Source organism: Ramularia collo-cygni (genome assembly GCF_900074925.1).
Source record: "Ramularia collo-cygni strain URUG2 genome assembly, contig: RCC_scaffold31, whole genome shotgun sequence".
Taxonomy (NCBI): domain Eukaryota; kingdom Fungi; phylum Ascomycota; class Dothideomycetes; order Mycosphaerellales; family Mycosphaerellaceae; genus Ramularia; species Ramularia collo-cygni.
This window is the reverse complement of record NW_019716285.1, coordinates 64,191-79,995: the sequence shown is the minus strand read 5'-3', so window position 1 is coordinate 79,995 and position 15,805 is coordinate 64,191. Positions and strand designations below refer to the sequence as shown.

Genomic DNA, 15,805 nt, shown 5'->3' with positions numbered 1-15,805 from the left:
AAGCTCTGTCCTCGTGAGATGGCACACCGCAAATAGAAGGTCAAACTCAGATGTGGGACTGGACACGTCAAGTACGTAGGTATCGTGGCCTGCGCACCTTCACCGTCAAATGCGAAGGAATCGACCCGAGAGCTTGTAGTGTGCCAAGCCTCGACAAGAGTCCACATGCTCTCTCGGCGTGACGCCATGGTTGTCTCTTGACCGTCGACGTGGATGGTGGTTGGTGATGGTGGTGGTGGGTGTGGTGAAAACAACCAGAGAGCCGATTCACTGTGCGGGGAAGGAAGGAGTGGAGCCGGAGAAATCCCGATGTGGACCGCGCATGTTTGAGACCTGAGGCTGAGACTCGTCCTCCGCATCATCAACCTCACAGGAAGTTAACTTACATGAAGGGTCGACCACAGCTACCTTATTATTGGATGTGGCATCCTGCTCAGAGACTATCTCCTCCGCTGGCAATATCCATGGTTCAAATGCGCAAGTCTCGAAAACTTCCTCCCGCGCGGTAGCCATCGAATACCACCACTTCCCATCTCCCTCCCTTCTAGGACTAGATGTAGGCAATCGGCGCGGCCGCCCCGTCACGCCCACTCAAAGTGAATGATCCATCCATCCTCTAGGTGGYAGCCCCAGTGCGGAGGATCGACAAGCTGCCCGCACCGGTTCCTTGCATTGGCGTGGCTCTAGGCACGCTGAAAGTGGCATGTGCCATCGTTCGGCCTGCCCTTCTGCTGGCGGAGTCACGCATGATGCCGTGTTGCCCGCGTGCTCTCCGTTACATCGCGTGTGCGAAAATACACCCCCCTCGATCGTCTCTGGGCCTATCATTTCTGCGAAGCTTGGTCCGCTGGACCACTAGGGTCAGATTTAACCTTGGACTCGACCAGCGGACCTGATGCCAGTGTGAAATTGCGGCATCTGGCAGTGATCTGCAGTTCGTAAACATGCTATAAGGTCGACTGTGTTTGTCGTCGACGACGAATAGGTAGGAGCTGTGGGTTCCATATTATTCATACACCATGCATTTTACTCCCTCACTACTCATCGCGGGCCTGGCCACTTTGGCTTCGGTCTCGGCACAGTCGTCCAGCTTCAAGCCTGTGCGACCACCTGCGATTCCCTTGGCCGTCAAATCGCCATATATGAGCACTTGGCAGCAAGCGGGCGGACCAGGAAATGGAGGTTACCTCGTACGTGTGATCTTCTCATTTGTACATTGAACTCCGCTAACCATTTCTTCGTTCATAGGCTGGGCAATGGCCTACCTTCTGGCAGGGTCAAGTCACCGCATGGACTGGTGGGTGTACACAAATAGTTTGATGATGCCGTGCTCACTCATATTACCAGGCATGATACGCGTGGACAATGCAACATACACCTGGTAAGCGGCGAGTCTTCAAAGCAGACAAGATGACGAACTAATGCCATCAGGATGGGAGAWCCGAACCCTTCACCAAGCTACGTCGTTCAGGTGAGTACATTCCACTCAAACGAAAATCAATCCCTAATACATCATGCAGACTGGCTATGAATACACGTCTACCCGATCTATATTCACTTTGACCGCCGGACCAGTACAGATGAAAGTCACATTTCTTTCCGGCGTAACTCCAGACGATCTTTTGCGATCTTCCTTGCCCTACAGCTACATGGATGTTGAGGTCACATCGACCGACGGTGCTCAACACAGCGTGCAACTCTATTCGGACATCTCCGCCGAATGGGTTTCCGGCGATCGTAGCGCAACAGCGCAATGGGAGTACGGCAACATTGCTGCGCAGTCACAAGCCAGTCCAAAGGCCTTTTCCCCAGCGATCAGCGCGGTGTCAACTTTCCAAAGGGCCACCACATATGCCACTCAGACTGCCTTCACTGCCGTTCCAGTCGTGGCTCACACCCAGAGGCCGATATATGCAAGCGGTCAGGGAGAGCGACCGACCCCATCCCAGGACGCTGCTCAAGCCACCTACTCGCCGATCAAGATCAACGCTGTTACAGCCTCAGACGGTATTGCTTACCACAAAGTCTACCGACAGCAGCAACTGGAGTTTAGTCAAGTAACGGAGCAGGCGGAGTGGGGCAATTGGTACTTTGCGACGAAGAACACCACCGGCCTGACGTTCCAGTCTGGCGCGGACATCGATGTACGAGGCAACTTCATGAGAAGTGGTGTTTTGCCCAACTCGCAGGACACAAACTATCGTCCTATCAACCAACAGTATCCCGTATTTGGATACGCAGTTGATCTCGGTCAAGTCGGTTCCGAGGCTCAAAACACACTCTTTCAAATGAGTCTCCATCAAGAGAACTGCATTCAATTCCAAGGTGAAGGAGGTGTCGTTTCGAAGTTGCCATGCATGTGGACCAACTACTTCTCAAAGGAGACGGATGCAGTGAGTTGACCCAAATCCTTCACACACGTGCATTACTAACTATGAACAGCTTGAATTCTTCTACAACGACTACTCAACCGCGAGCTCAATGGCCTCTAGTCTGGATTCTCAAATCTCAAGCGATTCTGCAGCCGCAGGCGGCGCAAACTACGCCACTTTGACCTCTCTCGCAACACGACAGGCTTTTGCCGCCATCTCATACGTCAACACGCCTGCCGAACCCCTGTTATTCATGAAAGAGATCTCCTCTGACGGCAACGTCAACACCGTGGACGTCATCTTCCCATTCCATCCCATCGCGATATWCGCAAACGTTACCCTTCTTAAATGGCTTCTCGATCCTCTATTCATCAACCAAGAAGGAGGGAACTGGCCCAACAAGTATTCCATCCATGACATTGGTGCCAACTTCCCAAACGCCACAGGCCATTCAGATGGCCAAGCAGAAGCTCAACCGTTGGAAGAATGCGGCAACATGTTGATCATGACTCTCGCATACGCACAGCGTGCAAACGACAACGCCTATCTGACCCAGCACTACCAAATCCTCAAACAGTGGACTGGATACCTCATTGACGAAGCCTTGATCCCCGCCGACCAAATCTCCACCGACGACTTTGCCGGTTCAGCAGTCAACCAGACCAATCTCGCAATCAAAGGTATAATCGGGATAGAAGCCATGGCCCAGATCGCCAACAGGACAGGCAATGCAGCAGATGGCGCAAACTACACGGCCATCGCCCACGACTACATTACCAAATGGCAGCAACTGGGAATCAACTACGATGCCAACCCACCGCACACCACCTTCCAATACGGAAATCAAGAATCCTACTCCCTCCTCTACAACCTCTTTGGAGATAGAGAGTTGGGTCTGGAATTGGTCCCGCAAAGCGTCTATGACATGCAAAGCACCTTTTACGCCACGAAATTCAAGAAATACGGTGTACCTCTCGACACCCGCCATCCAGATGGCTACACCAAGAGTAAGTCTCTTTCATATGTGTACAAAATAACAAGCAACGAGAAATGGTCCTAACATGTTTCAGATGATTGGGAGATGTTCTGCGCCGCAATAGCCAGCCCCGAGACGAGGGACATGTTCACCGCCGCGATAGTGAAATGGGTCGGGGAGACGACGACCAACTTTGCGTTTACGGATCTTTATGGCTCAGATGAGACGGGATACCCGGGCATCACATTTATCGATCGCCCGGTAGTCGGTGGCTTATTTGCGATTTTGGCTTTGAATGGCGCGCCGGAGAGTGGGTATGTTACTCCTTCGTGATTGGAATAAGGAAGTGGCAGAATAGGCACATCGTCTTTCTGCTCACTCAACTGGCAAATCAGTATCGGTAGTCAGCGTGTACAGAGCATCTCACATTCCATGTCAATCTTCTCTTGGACAGCTATAAAATTCTTCACCACATGAGTTTCCATCTCCTTGAACGCCGCGCTAAGCATGCTCCATGCAACAATCCCATCAAATGCCTCAGTACGCTCCACGACGTATCAGCCTCACTTCGCCGTCGATGGAGGCACCAGAAATGCCTTACTCTCCTCCGCTGTCACCTTACTTGCAACAGCCTCATCACTTGTAATCAACCCCAACTTCCCCACCCGAATCTTGTACCACATGAAATTCCGGTCCCCATTCAACTCCCCTCCAAAAATCTTCTTCTTCAAATCTTTCATGAACTCGTTAAAGATATCCGGCTCTTCAAACTCAACCAGCTCCTCTCTCATGACAAGAATCGCTTCCACGGCCTGCCCATACTTGGAATCCCCGACCGAATGTCGAATCCAATCAACGATGATGTTCCCGTATTGCTTGCAAACATCCTTGATCTCGTCCATTTCGCTGCCATCCTCAAAGACCTGTTTGAACTCGGCAATGGCGTTCTTGGGATCGATTCGTCGGCCTTTGCCTTTGCGACCAGGAGCTTGAGCGAGAAGAGCTGCGACGTCCAGATTGGAGAGAGGCGCAGGAGCAGCTTTGCGATTCCATCTCTTTCCCTTGGTCTTTGGAGGCACCTTTTTGACTTGGCCGACTTCAATGACACGATCCAGAGCCGCTTTGGCCTTCTTCACGAGTTCCTCTGGCGGGTTGGAGAACTTTCCTATGATGGGAAATGRTGCAGGTGGATCCGCCTCGGGGAACACTGCTCGGTGTCTGATGACTTGCTGAATCCGGTGRAGCTTCGGATTGAAGGTCTCCTCTATGGGTACGTAGTCGGCCGGCTCGCCTTCGTCGTCAATCGCGGCTTTTGAGAGGTCCATGTTGTCAACGTATTCGCTCATAGCGTCCAGCAGCTCTTCACTTGGGAGGTTTCGATGGGCTTGGACTTCCTTTCCGCTGACGGTCAGGACACGATTGAGAGGCGGGAACTTGTAGCTTCGGACATCTTCTGCAAAGGGAAGTTCAACATCGTAGAGGCACTCAAATTCCGGTTCGATGTTGGGCGCGAGTAAGAGCATTTTTGGCTCCTTGTTGTCCTTTGCGACGAATCGTGCAACTGCATAGGAGTCGAGCTCGTACAATGCATGTATGAATGAAGAAAGCGCCAGCGATGCCTTGTCGTTTAGCTTCTGAGCGATGATCATGTTGGCCTTGGACATGTCAAGGAATCGATGATACTGTTCGTTGTCAGCGATTTCCAGCACCCTGAAAGAGTGACTCTACCTGTTTCTTGTCCACAAAGCCGACAATGTCAAGTCCTGGTGTGGTCTCAAACATCGTGACATTCCGATCGCTCTCAGCAATGTGGACGGCAGTTCTGCCGTATTCATAGCCCTTGGACAGCTCTTCGAGCGGAATTTCTCTCTTTCCGCCGGCACCTTCCTCATCTTCAATCATGTAKGTAGTTGAACGGTGGACCGCATCCAAACCGTCACCATTCTGTTGAGTCCCACCTCCTCCGTCCGCAGGCGACGCAGAGCTCTGTGTTGCATCGTGAGCACCGGTTCGCACAACAAACTTGCTGGCGCTGGGCGCTGCTGCCTGCATAGTCTTGGGGTATCGCTCAACATCAATAGTCATAGCATCCTCATACTGTTCGGCGTTTCCTAGCGTGAGGAAGCCTTTGTATGAGGGCGTTGGATTTGTGGACTTGGTCCGCGGCTTCTCCAATTCATCGATGGCTTCTGCAAGAGTTCCAAATTGGCCGTTGCAGTCTTCGCACAGCTGTTTGAGCACCGCTTCGTTGGCTGCCTTGGTGTCGTCTTTGTCATCTTCCGTGAAGCCGTACTCGACATCATCAAAGTCGACACCCAGCACGACAAGCTCTATTTGATCGGCATTGATCTCTTTGGTGATCTGCGATAGATCGTCCGTGTCCATTGCTCCACGGGCGTCTGTGACAAGCACAATCTTGCGCATGTACTTCAACTGTGATTATCGCTGTTAGCGAGATCTCCGAAAGAGGTGGAAACAGCGAATCAGGATGTCACGCAGAATCGCTTGCCTTTTTGCAAGTTTCCTTGATCATTTGAATGGCAATGACCAGAGCGGACACGGCATCACCGACGTCGTTTCGACTTTGAACAATCTCGCTGCTCAACCGCCGGACGTCCGACATTACGACTTGGCTGATGGGATGAAGAATGCTGATATGTTCGTATTCCTCTCCGTCGAGGTCATTCTTCGTGTCGTCTGAACGAAGCGCCACAACAGCTGCGGACTATCAGCCTTTCCGCCTGGAAGAGACACACGTGACTGCACCAGACTGACCGGACATTGCCGTTTTTCGATTAGTAGCGACTGTGGTTGTGATCTTGTCCCAGATGTATTCCATAGCGAACTCGAGATTTGTTTGTACCCGTCCATGGCTTCGCTCTCCCATCGTTCTGCCGACATCGATGATGTAGACAGTTGCCTCCTTTTGCGTCGCCATGTTGAAAAAGAGGGTGGGTGATGAAGATGTTGTCTCGAAGGAGAATGACTTGAAGTGAAGCCGGCCTGGAGTGGAGCCTGGCGCGTCCAGGCACCCATCACGAACCTGCCGCGCTAGCACGGGGAGGAGGAAGCGCATCTTTTCATCATCAACATCATCTTCGACACCAAGTCATTCCTTTGAATCCTTGTCGTACGATGGAGGAACGCATCTCCGGCTATGATTTCGGGATGAGAGCGTCCGGGAGACGCTCTAGATAGCGTCCTTTTCGACCCTCATATGAGCTGTGCTCATTGGTGACATTCGCACCCTCACAACCTCAGAATCTAGTTGGAACGGAGATCCGACGGGAACATAGCAGTTCTCACCCCATCATGCCATTTGAAGAACGGGCTCGCCACCATACCCGTTATMAGAAATGAATCCGGACTCATAGACTACAACGCTATCACACCAAATGGCCGCGAGCCCATCGCTACTCTTCTTGACTCTCCCCATCATTTCGCAGACCTTCTCGGAGCCCTGACCTTCTCCAAGTCCTTGCCCTTGCTGATTGCGTTTACCAAGAACGAATAGGGCAGTAAGCTGGAGACCCAGCTCAGCAAGGATGCCTGCCTACCCCTCCAGATCTTGCCGCTCTTCCCTGCTACGATATCATTGGCAACGGCACGAGCGGTGACATTGACCGGCTGCGAATTGGTTTTCTTCTCTCCTCGGTTCACCGCACTAATGACATCCTTTACAGACTTGTAGTAAGATGTTTCCGGCAGCTCCAAGTCTCCCGAATTCTGGTGAATGGGAGTCTCTACTGCACCGATCATCGCAGTGWCAACTCGAACACCCAGAGGTTGCAACTCCAAGCGAAGAGTCTCGGAGATCATGACGGCGGCTGATTTGGAAGTGCAGTAGACGCCTGCATGGTTCAACGCAATCAGCATCACGAACAGCAACAGATGATTGTGGATCAACTCACCAGACCACGGAAATGGGCCTACCGCCATGATGGAAGCTATATTACAAATGCAACCTTTGGTCTCGATCAACATCGGCGTAAACTTTTGCGTCATGGTAAGAATGCTCCAAACATTCAGATCAAAAAGCTTTCTCGCGGCCTGGACATCGACATCCAACAGTGGCATCACGAAGTCGGCCCCGGCATTGTTAATCAACACGTCCAGTGTGCCGCCCGTTCGTTCTTCAACGAGGCGGGCACATTTATCGATGGACTCCTGCGATGTGACTTCCAGCTCGAGGATCTCAATCCCAGATGTGGCGGCCAGGCTCCCGGCCTTGGAAGTGTTTCGCAGAGTCGCAAAAACATGATAATTGTGCGCGACGAATGCACGAGCGAGGGCTGCGCCAATGCCGCCCTCACTACAGCCGGTGATGAGGACCGTTTTCTTGTCGATGGCCATTTTCAAAGAACTTGTTGGAGAATTGAGGAAGTTGTCAAGAGTGGACGGCACAGTGTCTGCACTGTCGACTACCTGTTATATCTATCAAARCGCGATTTGTTGATGATGATTGAGCATTTGAAAGCAGCGCCAGTATGCCTAGGCTTAGCGGCGGGGGATCGGTAGAACTAATGTCTCCGAACGATTGATTACTCATGAAAGTGAAGGGATCTACGATGTGCAGATCCGCACGCTCACATGTGATGATCTCACCACTCACCTCTCATTCAATAGGTTATATTGAGGAAGTGGTCGAGTTTGTGCCATCCATCGAACATCATTGACAAAACAGCTTTGTTTGTATCAAACCCAGACGTTTCGTAAGCCCAAGAACAACAGCCTCATAACTCACAACCACATACCCCAACACCGCCCACGATGCCTTCATTTGCATCCCTCAAAGATCCCAAGGTCTTCCACATCCTAACATATGGCACCCTGCTCGGATCGAACCTCTTCCAGACCTTCATGGCTGGTCCCTTGGCCTACCAAGCCCTCCCACGACCACAGTTCAGCACCCTCCAACAAGCAATCTTCCCACCCTACTTCACCCTTCAGACAGTCCTACCACTATTCCTCATCTTGACCTGGCCTGGAGAGAAGCTAGCTTCGGCGGGAGGTGCAGTGGCGCGTAAAGGAGCAGGATATGCCGGCGTATTTGAGGAGGAGAACCGGTGGATAGCTCTGATTCCCATTGCACTGATGTGCGGCACAAGTCTGCTCAATTTGGTGGCATTGGGGCCTGCGACTACAAAAGTCATGAAGGAGCGGAAGCATCAAGGTAAGATCATCCAACAAGGAGTGTGTAGCAGGACAGAGCTGACAGATATTGCAGAAACGAGAGATGGAAAGAAATACTATGATGCCGGACCAAAGAGCGAGGAGATGCAGCGCCTCAATTCGAGCTTCGCGAAGCTTCACGGTGCTGCGTCGCTTGCTAACCTGATTGGACTGGGCGCCATGTTTGTCTATGGAGCTACGCTCGCCGAGATGATGTAAGAAAGATCGACAGCATGGATGGTATCACAGTTGCATGAAAGGTCTGGCCATGCAACACTTTCGAAGCGACACTGGCCGCGCCCTCATCCCACGATTTCATGTCTTTAGGAACATGTCGGAGCGTTGGAAGTGGACAATCACCCACGGCATTGTTCAGGAAACCGTTCAAGTGAGTTCGCATGCATATCATCGGTGTTGATGCAAGAAGTACCTCTTTCTTTTTGTCTTTGACGCTCTCAATTGTCAACGATTTCACTCCCTGGCTCATTCACAGACATGTGCAGGTTGCCTCTCAAAAGCCACGCATCAAAATCCAATAGCTTCTGAAGCATTGGTACACTTCCCTCCACGTACTCCAGTCGCCTCATCAACAGCAGGCTTCGTCACACCTTCACATGCTTGCTCTGGCACAGGCAAAGACTCTAGTAGTGAGAAGAGAGCTAGTGCATCCACTTCTTTATATACTTAACAACACCAACTCGGTCACAACCTTCAACTTACATCAACTACTTACCACGCAGCGACAGGCGGAGTGCTACAATTCGTTGCATCGACTACCCATAGACACATCGAAAGACTCGGCCCCAATTTCAACACCATGCATCTCTTGACGACCCTGCATGTGCTTGTGGCATTTGCTACACTTATCGCGGCGCAAGTAACATGTCCTCCAACAATCACAATAACAACAGACCCTGCAACCACAAGCGGGTTGACAAGCTCCTCCCACTCTCGACAGGTGATACATACCACCGAATACCAAACTACCGTGGTGACATCGAATGGAACGGCCGTTTTGGAGACGATTGCGAGACTTGTTCACGTTGAAAGTTCTGCGACGAAGGAGCTGGATTCACCCACAGCCTTTGCGACCGGATCTGCTTTGTGTCCAGATGCTGTGACTGTCACGGTTGCCGCCACTCTGACAGCTCCTTCTACGGAAATAGATTCGACCGCTTCGCTGAGTACAAGCTTGGTTTCTTCCACCTTGAATGTCACTTCATCTGCAGTGGAACCCAGTTCGACGGCTCTTCCTAGTTCGAGCTTGGCTTCATCAATATCCAACATCACGGCCTCCACAGTGGATCTAAGCTCAACTACTACATCTGGTCCAACTGCTACATCATCTGGGTCAACAACATCATCTGGGTCTGGCTCAACGACCACATCTGGTTCAACGACCACATCTGGTTTAACTACTAGATCTCGTTCATCTACTATATCCGGTACAACGACTGCATCTAGTTCAACGACCACATCTGGTTCAAGCTCGACTTTGACGACATTCGATTCCACCCTCACAGCTCCGGATCAGGCCTCTTCATCAAGCAGGTCATCAATCGGCAGTGCGACGGAATCATCGACCGGGACGAACACCACTGCATCAAGCAGCCATGGAGTGGCTCTAGATATCTGGACGACTCCTACGCCAACCCTCGAATGTGCATTTMCCTGTCTGTTGAAGATGCCATGCATGTCCCTGCCGACACCTACAACTATCACATTTCCACCATATACGACAACACTTTGCAAGCCGGCCTGTGATGGTAGCGTCCAGGTGAAGTCGAAAACAGTCATCACCCTGCCAGTCATTTCCACCGATTCCGTCTGCTTCTACCCAATGAGTGCCACTGGTGAAGGCCCAGCTACACCCGTACCTCGCTGGATCACCGACACTAGGACGATTAATGCTCCCAAAGGTCTATCCACATGTCCGCCAGTCTTCGCCAAGCCCGCTTCTGACGGCAAGTGTGGTCCCTCGAACCACTACATGTGCGAAGCGGGAGCATGCTGCAACAAAGACGGGAAATGTGGGACCGGGAAGGACTTCTGCGAACAAGGTTGCCAGATCAACTACGGCAATTGTTGGAAGAACTCTACGACTTGCGTGGTTCCAGCTTTTGAAGACACAGACGAGACAACGCCCATCCCAATCTTTCCTGTCACATACGATGATGATTTCGATGTCGTGTTACCTCCGATCACGATCATCCCAGGCATAGAACCTGTGATCCCAGTCTGCAAGAACACTTGTGATGATCCTATTTGTGGCATCCTGGGTTGTAATGGTGAATGCGGAATCTTGGGGTGCAGCAGTATCGATATGGGATGGTTCAAAGACAAGTTCCCCAAAACGGACTGTCATAGTCTGGCGAGAAAGGCCTCGTGTGCATTGTTTCAGATCGGTTGCTGTCCAGAGGACAACGATAGTGACGATGTAAGTATAATCGGTAGTGCCAGTTGGGAGTCTGCTAACACTCTCAGGACGGCTGTTCAATCGCCCAATGCACCAACGAAGACGAAGATGATGAACCCGGCTTCAATGGAGACACCAAGCTCTGCGATCCAGACAAGATCGGCGACTGCGGGCCTGTGCCAGATGAAAGCGAGCCATCCGCAAGCGCCAGGTCGTCCTCGACATCAAGCGAGGAATGCACTTCAACTACAACTGTCCACGATCAAACAGCACACTGCGTGGTCTCAAAAGCCAGCAACGGCAAGACCTCCACCAGCTGTACGTCCACCGCTACCGGCTCTCCGCGCAAAGGCTGTTCACTTCAACCCTCCACCATAACATCCTTCACATCCGGCTGCGAGACTCGCACAGCAAGTCACGTCACAAATGATTGCACTGTTCTCACAGGCGCCGGCAATGACACACGCACAGAATGCACCAGCAAAGCCACGACCTTCTCTGGCTGCGATGTCACCGGCATAACGACCACAAGCGCCGTGACAGAATGCTCTAACAGCAACACCGTCACGAACATCACGTCAAGCTGTTTCGCCACCAACATAACCAGCATGGGCTCGACGTTCCCTGGTTCAGGGACTTGCACCGGAGCCACGAGCACCGTCTTCTCGGGCTGCGATCTGTCAGGTACTGTGACTTCTGTTACGTCCTACGCCGAGAATGTTTGCGAATTCGTCCCAACGGACGTTACCATCATTCCAATCCCAGTCGAACATACCTCGTCTCCCTCTGCGACTGGTGCTGCATCTACGACTACCGGTGGAGCTCTCACTGCGGCACCTACAAGCACGACCCGAGGGGCTCTGAGTGTCCTTCAAAGTGCATTGGGTAGTGTTGCTGGCATTCATACAACAGCGAGCACTACTGACGACGCTCTCGATGTCCTCGAGAGTGCTTTGGACGATGCAACTGGCACGAAGATTGTGCAGGGTCGACGGTGGAGACCTCTCGGTGGTAGATGGTAGTTTGGCATGAAGGCACCACCGTACAATCCATATCGTAACAGAGTAGGGTGAGAAGCCAATAAAAGTCGCATCTTGAGCACGCTGAGCTCGATTATGCCCTTCTTGACACGAAATTCGCTGTCAGAATCTCGCTTTCGTCCGACTCCAAATAGGAGCGAGCTGTGGTAAAAGTCTTCTTTGTGCAAAAGTCTGTTTGCCCGAAACGCATCAGTCGAATGAATGAGGCTGCTTCGACCTGCAATARTCATATCCGCTCGAATCCGTAGGCACTACCATAACAAGGCTGATTGTTGTCGATGTTGGTGAAGGAATGCCAGACCGGAAAGCTACGACCGACTCTTTCGGAAAGAGCAATACGGTACTCTTGCTTGCAAAAGGCATGGCACAGGCATCACCTCGAGATCTGACACCCCCATCCTCGACCTCGGCTTGCGGTCATCAATCCCGGACAGATAGGTATCAACTCACCTGCATCCAACAATCTTCAACTTCTTCACAAAATCGGCAGGAAATGGCGGAACCACTCGGTCTGGATTTGAAATCGAAGAAGCAGCGACAACGTAGCGACTATGTATATCATGAAGATTATCGATCTCGATGGTTCGTCTCCCTACTGTTCACAGTGACAACCATCGCTGAACAACGAATGCACAGGTCAGACAACGACATGTTTCATCATCTGAATAATCCAGTATATGGAGTCTTGATCGACTCTATTATCAATAGTTATCTTATCCAGAAATGCGGGTGTGTATAGTAATACTTCCCTTGAACACAGAACCAGGGAAAGAAGCTGATGGTTTTGATCAGATATAGCACGAGCAAGTCAGAATTCATCGGACTGGTAGGGTCTTCGTATTGTGATTTCTTCGCAGAGGCGCATTATCCCGGAATGCTGAATGTGGGATTAAGGGTTGTGAAGATGGGGAAGAGTAGTTTGATGTACGAGGTGGGCGTGTTTCAGGAAGGAAGTGAGCAGGTGAAGGTGAGTTTCTCCATTCAAGCATCCCTCTCTCTATCTGTAACGAGATGGCTAACGAATCTCCTTAGGCGGTGGGAGGTTTTACGCAGATTTGGGTGGAGCGGAAAACGAATCGTCCAACTGCAGAGGGCGTTCCGGCACATGTGRGGAAGGAATTGGAGGTCCTCCTGAAGGGCAGTGAGCAAGATCCTGCGACCAAGTCGAAGCTTTGAGATGTTGCGATACAGAACGACGGAACCTTCAAGCCGTATGTATCGCCAGCATGTGTGGAATGCCGCCAAGCCTGGCCCTGAGAGGGTGAAAAGGCGATTTGCCGATCTCTTCGGGTTGGAACTTGGGTGCTGCAACGAATTCAAATTGGTTGCAAGTGAGGTCGATGCAATTCCAACCTGAAAGAGCGACATGGATGTGGGTCTATGCGGCGTCAGCCGAAAGGGGCGTGACCAATAGGCTATTCCCGTTATCAGCGTAGATCTAAAGATAAGACCGCGTCACGTTCCCCGACCCAAGGACACTCGTGGACGCATCACGAGAGCATCTCCGAGAGCTCATCCAAGACGGGAGGAGATCCTTGTTCCTCCTTCACTCCTGTCTTCTCTGCCACTCGATACAATACAATATAATACAATAGCCTTCATTCCTCCCCCTCGATACCGCGACGATGACGAGCCGCGCCCTGATCCCGCTTCTGGTGGGCATGATGTTGTTGACGGGCGTGTGTAATACCCTCCTGTATGGCATCCTCCTTCACTATCCAGAGACTATCACCAAGCTCATGACATGTACAGCACCAAATACCAAGACATGCAATGCATCGCCGACTGCGATACCAAACATCCCAAAATGTTCGAGCAGCCGGTCCTGCAAACGCTTCAAATGTTCATCGGCGAGAGCGGGTGTTGGCTCGTTGTCTTCCTGTCCTATCTCTTCCGCGTCGTCCGAGGGAGTCAGTCACGATCTTCYCTCGACGATGCGGCATATCGGCCCATTCACGAGGGACCAGCCGCCGATGACTCCGACGACGACGACGACGAGGAAGCGAACGCGAACATGACTACTTCACAAACACTTGTGGATCCGACGAATGTAGTGGCAAAGTCGTTGATTGATGGGGATGGAATCGAGAGGCAGCCGTTGGAGGGTTGGAAAGTGACGCTTTTATCACTACCGGCAATCTGCGATATCTGCGGGACAACACTGATGAATGTGGGTCTGCTCTTCGTTGCGGCTTCCATCTACCAGATGACTAGAGGGGCTCTGGTGCTCTTTGTTGGCTTGTTCAGCGTTCTCTTCTTGAAGAGACATCTTTCGGGCTGGAAGTGGGCAAGTCTGTTCATCGTCGTGCTTGGGGTTGCTGTGGTTGGACTGGCTGGTGTTTTGGCGAACAAGGGAGGCCCCCCAGCATTACCCGGCGACGACAGTGTTCTTGAGAAGACTTTGCTTTTTGTGAGGCAGGAGATGTCTACCTTTGAAGCTCACACCGCTGCCGAGACTGTGCTGGGGTTCTTCTTGATTGCCGTGGCTCAGATCTTCACCGCAACACAGTTTGTGCTGGAGGAGAGCATCATGGAACGCTACTCCATGGATCCAATCCAGGTTGTCGGGTGGGAGGGAGTATTTGGCTTCCTGGTCACCTTGATTGGAATGGGAGTGCTTCATGGAGCGATTGGCCAAACCCCTGCAGGTCGAGGAGGCTACTTTGACGCTCGAGAGGGCTTTCACGAGATGTYCCACAATCCTGCTATCGGAGTCACATCACTGCTGATCATGATCTCCATTGGGTGAGTCCGACAATCATGAATGCTGACTTGACCGCAAAGCTAATTACATGACAGTGGCTTCAACTTCTTCGGCCTCAGCGTTACTCGCTCCATCTCTGCAACAGCTCGCTCGACTATCGATACCTGTCGCACGCTGTTCATCTGGCTTGTGAGTCTTGGTCTCGGCTGGGAGACTTTCAAGTGGTTGCAGATTGTAGGCTTCGCGCTGCTTGTTTGGGGCACTGCTCTTTTTAATGAGATTGTGCAGCCTCCAACTCTTGCGTTCTTGAGAGGGCGGAAACGTAGGGGTGTTGCTCTGGAAGAATAGAATCTTCCAGTGGTGTCCACGCTCGGGGAATCGAAATTGGAGACGCGATTGGAGACGATTGTCTCTCCCCGTTTGCCTCATGCTGCCAAGCTCCGATCAAAATCCATGAGCTTTGACATACTCCCTATGCAGGAGATCTGCAAGTGCACCTCCCATGACGATATCAATCGGAGCCCAATACCGCACCCCGACTTTGAACGACATTCTCACAAGCCAACTTAAACTACCGATTCCCATTCCAACATCGATATGCTTCCGGACCTCTTCTTCGTCCCTCCGGAGTTCTCTCTCGTGAGACCAGCGAGGGATATAAGTCCGATACTCCAGCCCCGCGGCTTGAAAGGCTAGAATCAAAGGCGCTAGGTATAGGGTAGTGCGATGCATCGCAGTCATCGTTTTGATGTTTCGGAAAATCGAGGCCGGGGCTGTGAACCCGAAATCATTCAATTGGGAAAGATGGGCGAGACCGCCTGCTCCGGCTATGAATGGTGCACAGTCGACGACCGTTGCGTGTAGGTCTAGACGGCGGAGAATGGGAGGCAGAGATGAGTAGATTGTGGGACTGTTGCCTGGTTGGGGACGCCATTGGTTGTCTGAGGGAGTTTTGGAGACCCAGAAGAAGAGGGTGTTGTAGGCCATTTTTAATGAAAGACGTAGATGGGTGTTGATTGCGAGCTCCGTTCAGAATGGGGATGGTCAAGGCTTCCGGTKGAGTTATTCATTGAAGACAATGCTGCGAATCTTTCCCATAAGCCTGGCAGTTTCAAGCAGCTTTCT

General features: G+C 51.7%; 8 protein-coding genes; 5 read left to right on the top strand and 3 right to left on the bottom strand.

The window, feature by feature from the left end:
• Positions 1 to 1,019: 1,019 nt before the first annotated feature.
• On the top strand, positions 1,020 to 3,681 carry RCC_11475 (related to glutaminase GtaA; the record flags this gene model as incomplete). XM_023776696.1 has 7 exons in its annotated part: positions 1,020 to 1,190; positions 1,249 to 1,297; positions 1,348 to 1,381; positions 1,432 to 1,471; positions 1,521 to 2,393; positions 2,443 to 3,379; positions 3,443 to 3,681. 7 exons carry the CDS (start codon positions 1,020 to 1,022, stop codon positions 3,679 to 3,681), a joined length of 2,343 nt encoding a protein of 780 aa, XP_023632464.1.
• A 230-nt stretch (positions 3,682 to 3,911) lies between these two features.
• On the bottom strand, positions 3,912 to 6,286 carry RCC_11474 (related to ATP-dependent DNA helicase II subunit 2; the record flags this gene model as incomplete). XM_023776695.1 has 4 exons in its annotated part: positions 3,912 to 5,030; positions 5,077 to 5,781; positions 5,858 to 6,066; positions 6,124 to 6,286. 4 exons carry the CDS (start codon positions 6,284 to 6,286, stop codon positions 3,912 to 3,914), a joined length of 2,196 nt encoding a protein of 731 aa, XP_023632463.1.
• Positions 6,287 to 6,783: 497 nt separating this feature from the next.
• Positions 6,784 to 7,701, bottom strand: RCC_11473 (related to 1-Acyl dihydroxyacetone phosphate reductase and related dehydrogenases; the record flags this gene model as incomplete). XM_023776694.1 has 2 exons in its annotated part: positions 6,784 to 7,199; positions 7,260 to 7,701. The coding sequence occupies 2 exons, from the start codon at positions 7,699 to 7,701 to the stop codon at positions 6,784 to 6,786; spliced, it is 858 nt and encodes a 285-aa protein (XP_023632462.1).
• Positions 7,702 to 8,118: 417 nt separating this feature from the next.
• Positions 8,119 to 8,739, top strand: RCC_11472 (uncharacterized protein; the record flags this gene model as incomplete). XM_023776693.1 has 2 exons in its annotated part: positions 8,119 to 8,521; positions 8,576 to 8,739. The coding sequence occupies 2 exons, from the start codon at positions 8,119 to 8,121 to the stop codon at positions 8,737 to 8,739; spliced, it is 567 nt and encodes a 188-aa protein (XP_023632461.1).
• Positions 8,740 to 9,337: 598 nt separating this feature from the next.
• Positions 9,338 to 11,958, top strand: RCC_11471 (uncharacterized protein; the record flags this gene model as incomplete). XM_023776692.1 has 2 exons in its annotated part: positions 9,338 to 10,957; positions 11,005 to 11,958. The coding sequence occupies 2 exons, from the start codon at positions 9,338 to 9,340 to the stop codon at positions 11,956 to 11,958; spliced, it is 2,574 nt and encodes an 857-aa protein (XP_023632460.1).
• Positions 11,959 to 12,469: 511 nt separating this feature from the next.
• On the top strand, positions 12,470 to 13,152 carry RCC_11470 (related to thioesterase; the record flags this gene model as incomplete). XM_023776691.1 has 4 exons in its annotated part: positions 12,470 to 12,558; positions 12,613 to 12,705; positions 12,769 to 12,943; positions 13,009 to 13,152. 4 exons carry the CDS (start codon positions 12,470 to 12,472, stop codon positions 13,150 to 13,152), a joined length of 501 nt encoding a protein of 166 aa, XP_023632459.1.
• A 449-nt stretch (positions 13,153 to 13,601) lies between these two features.
• RCC_11469 (related to nucleotide-sugar transporter) lies at positions 13,602 to 15,028 on the top strand (the record flags this gene model as incomplete). XM_023776690.1 has 3 exons in its annotated part: positions 13,602 to 13,672; positions 13,729 to 14,721; positions 14,776 to 15,028. The coding sequence occupies 3 exons, from the start codon at positions 13,602 to 13,604 to the stop codon at positions 15,026 to 15,028; spliced, it is 1,317 nt and encodes a 438-aa protein (XP_023632458.1).
• A 96-nt stretch (positions 15,029 to 15,124) lies between these two features.
• RCC_11468 (uncharacterized protein) lies at positions 15,125 to 15,667 on the bottom strand (the record flags this gene model as incomplete). The annotated part of the gene is made up of 1 exon (XM_023776689.1): positions 15,125 to 15,667. One exon carries the CDS (start codon positions 15,665 to 15,667, stop codon positions 15,125 to 15,127), a length of 543 nt encoding a protein of 180 aa, XP_023632457.1.
• Between the last annotated feature and the right edge of the window lie 138 nt (positions 15,668 to 15,805).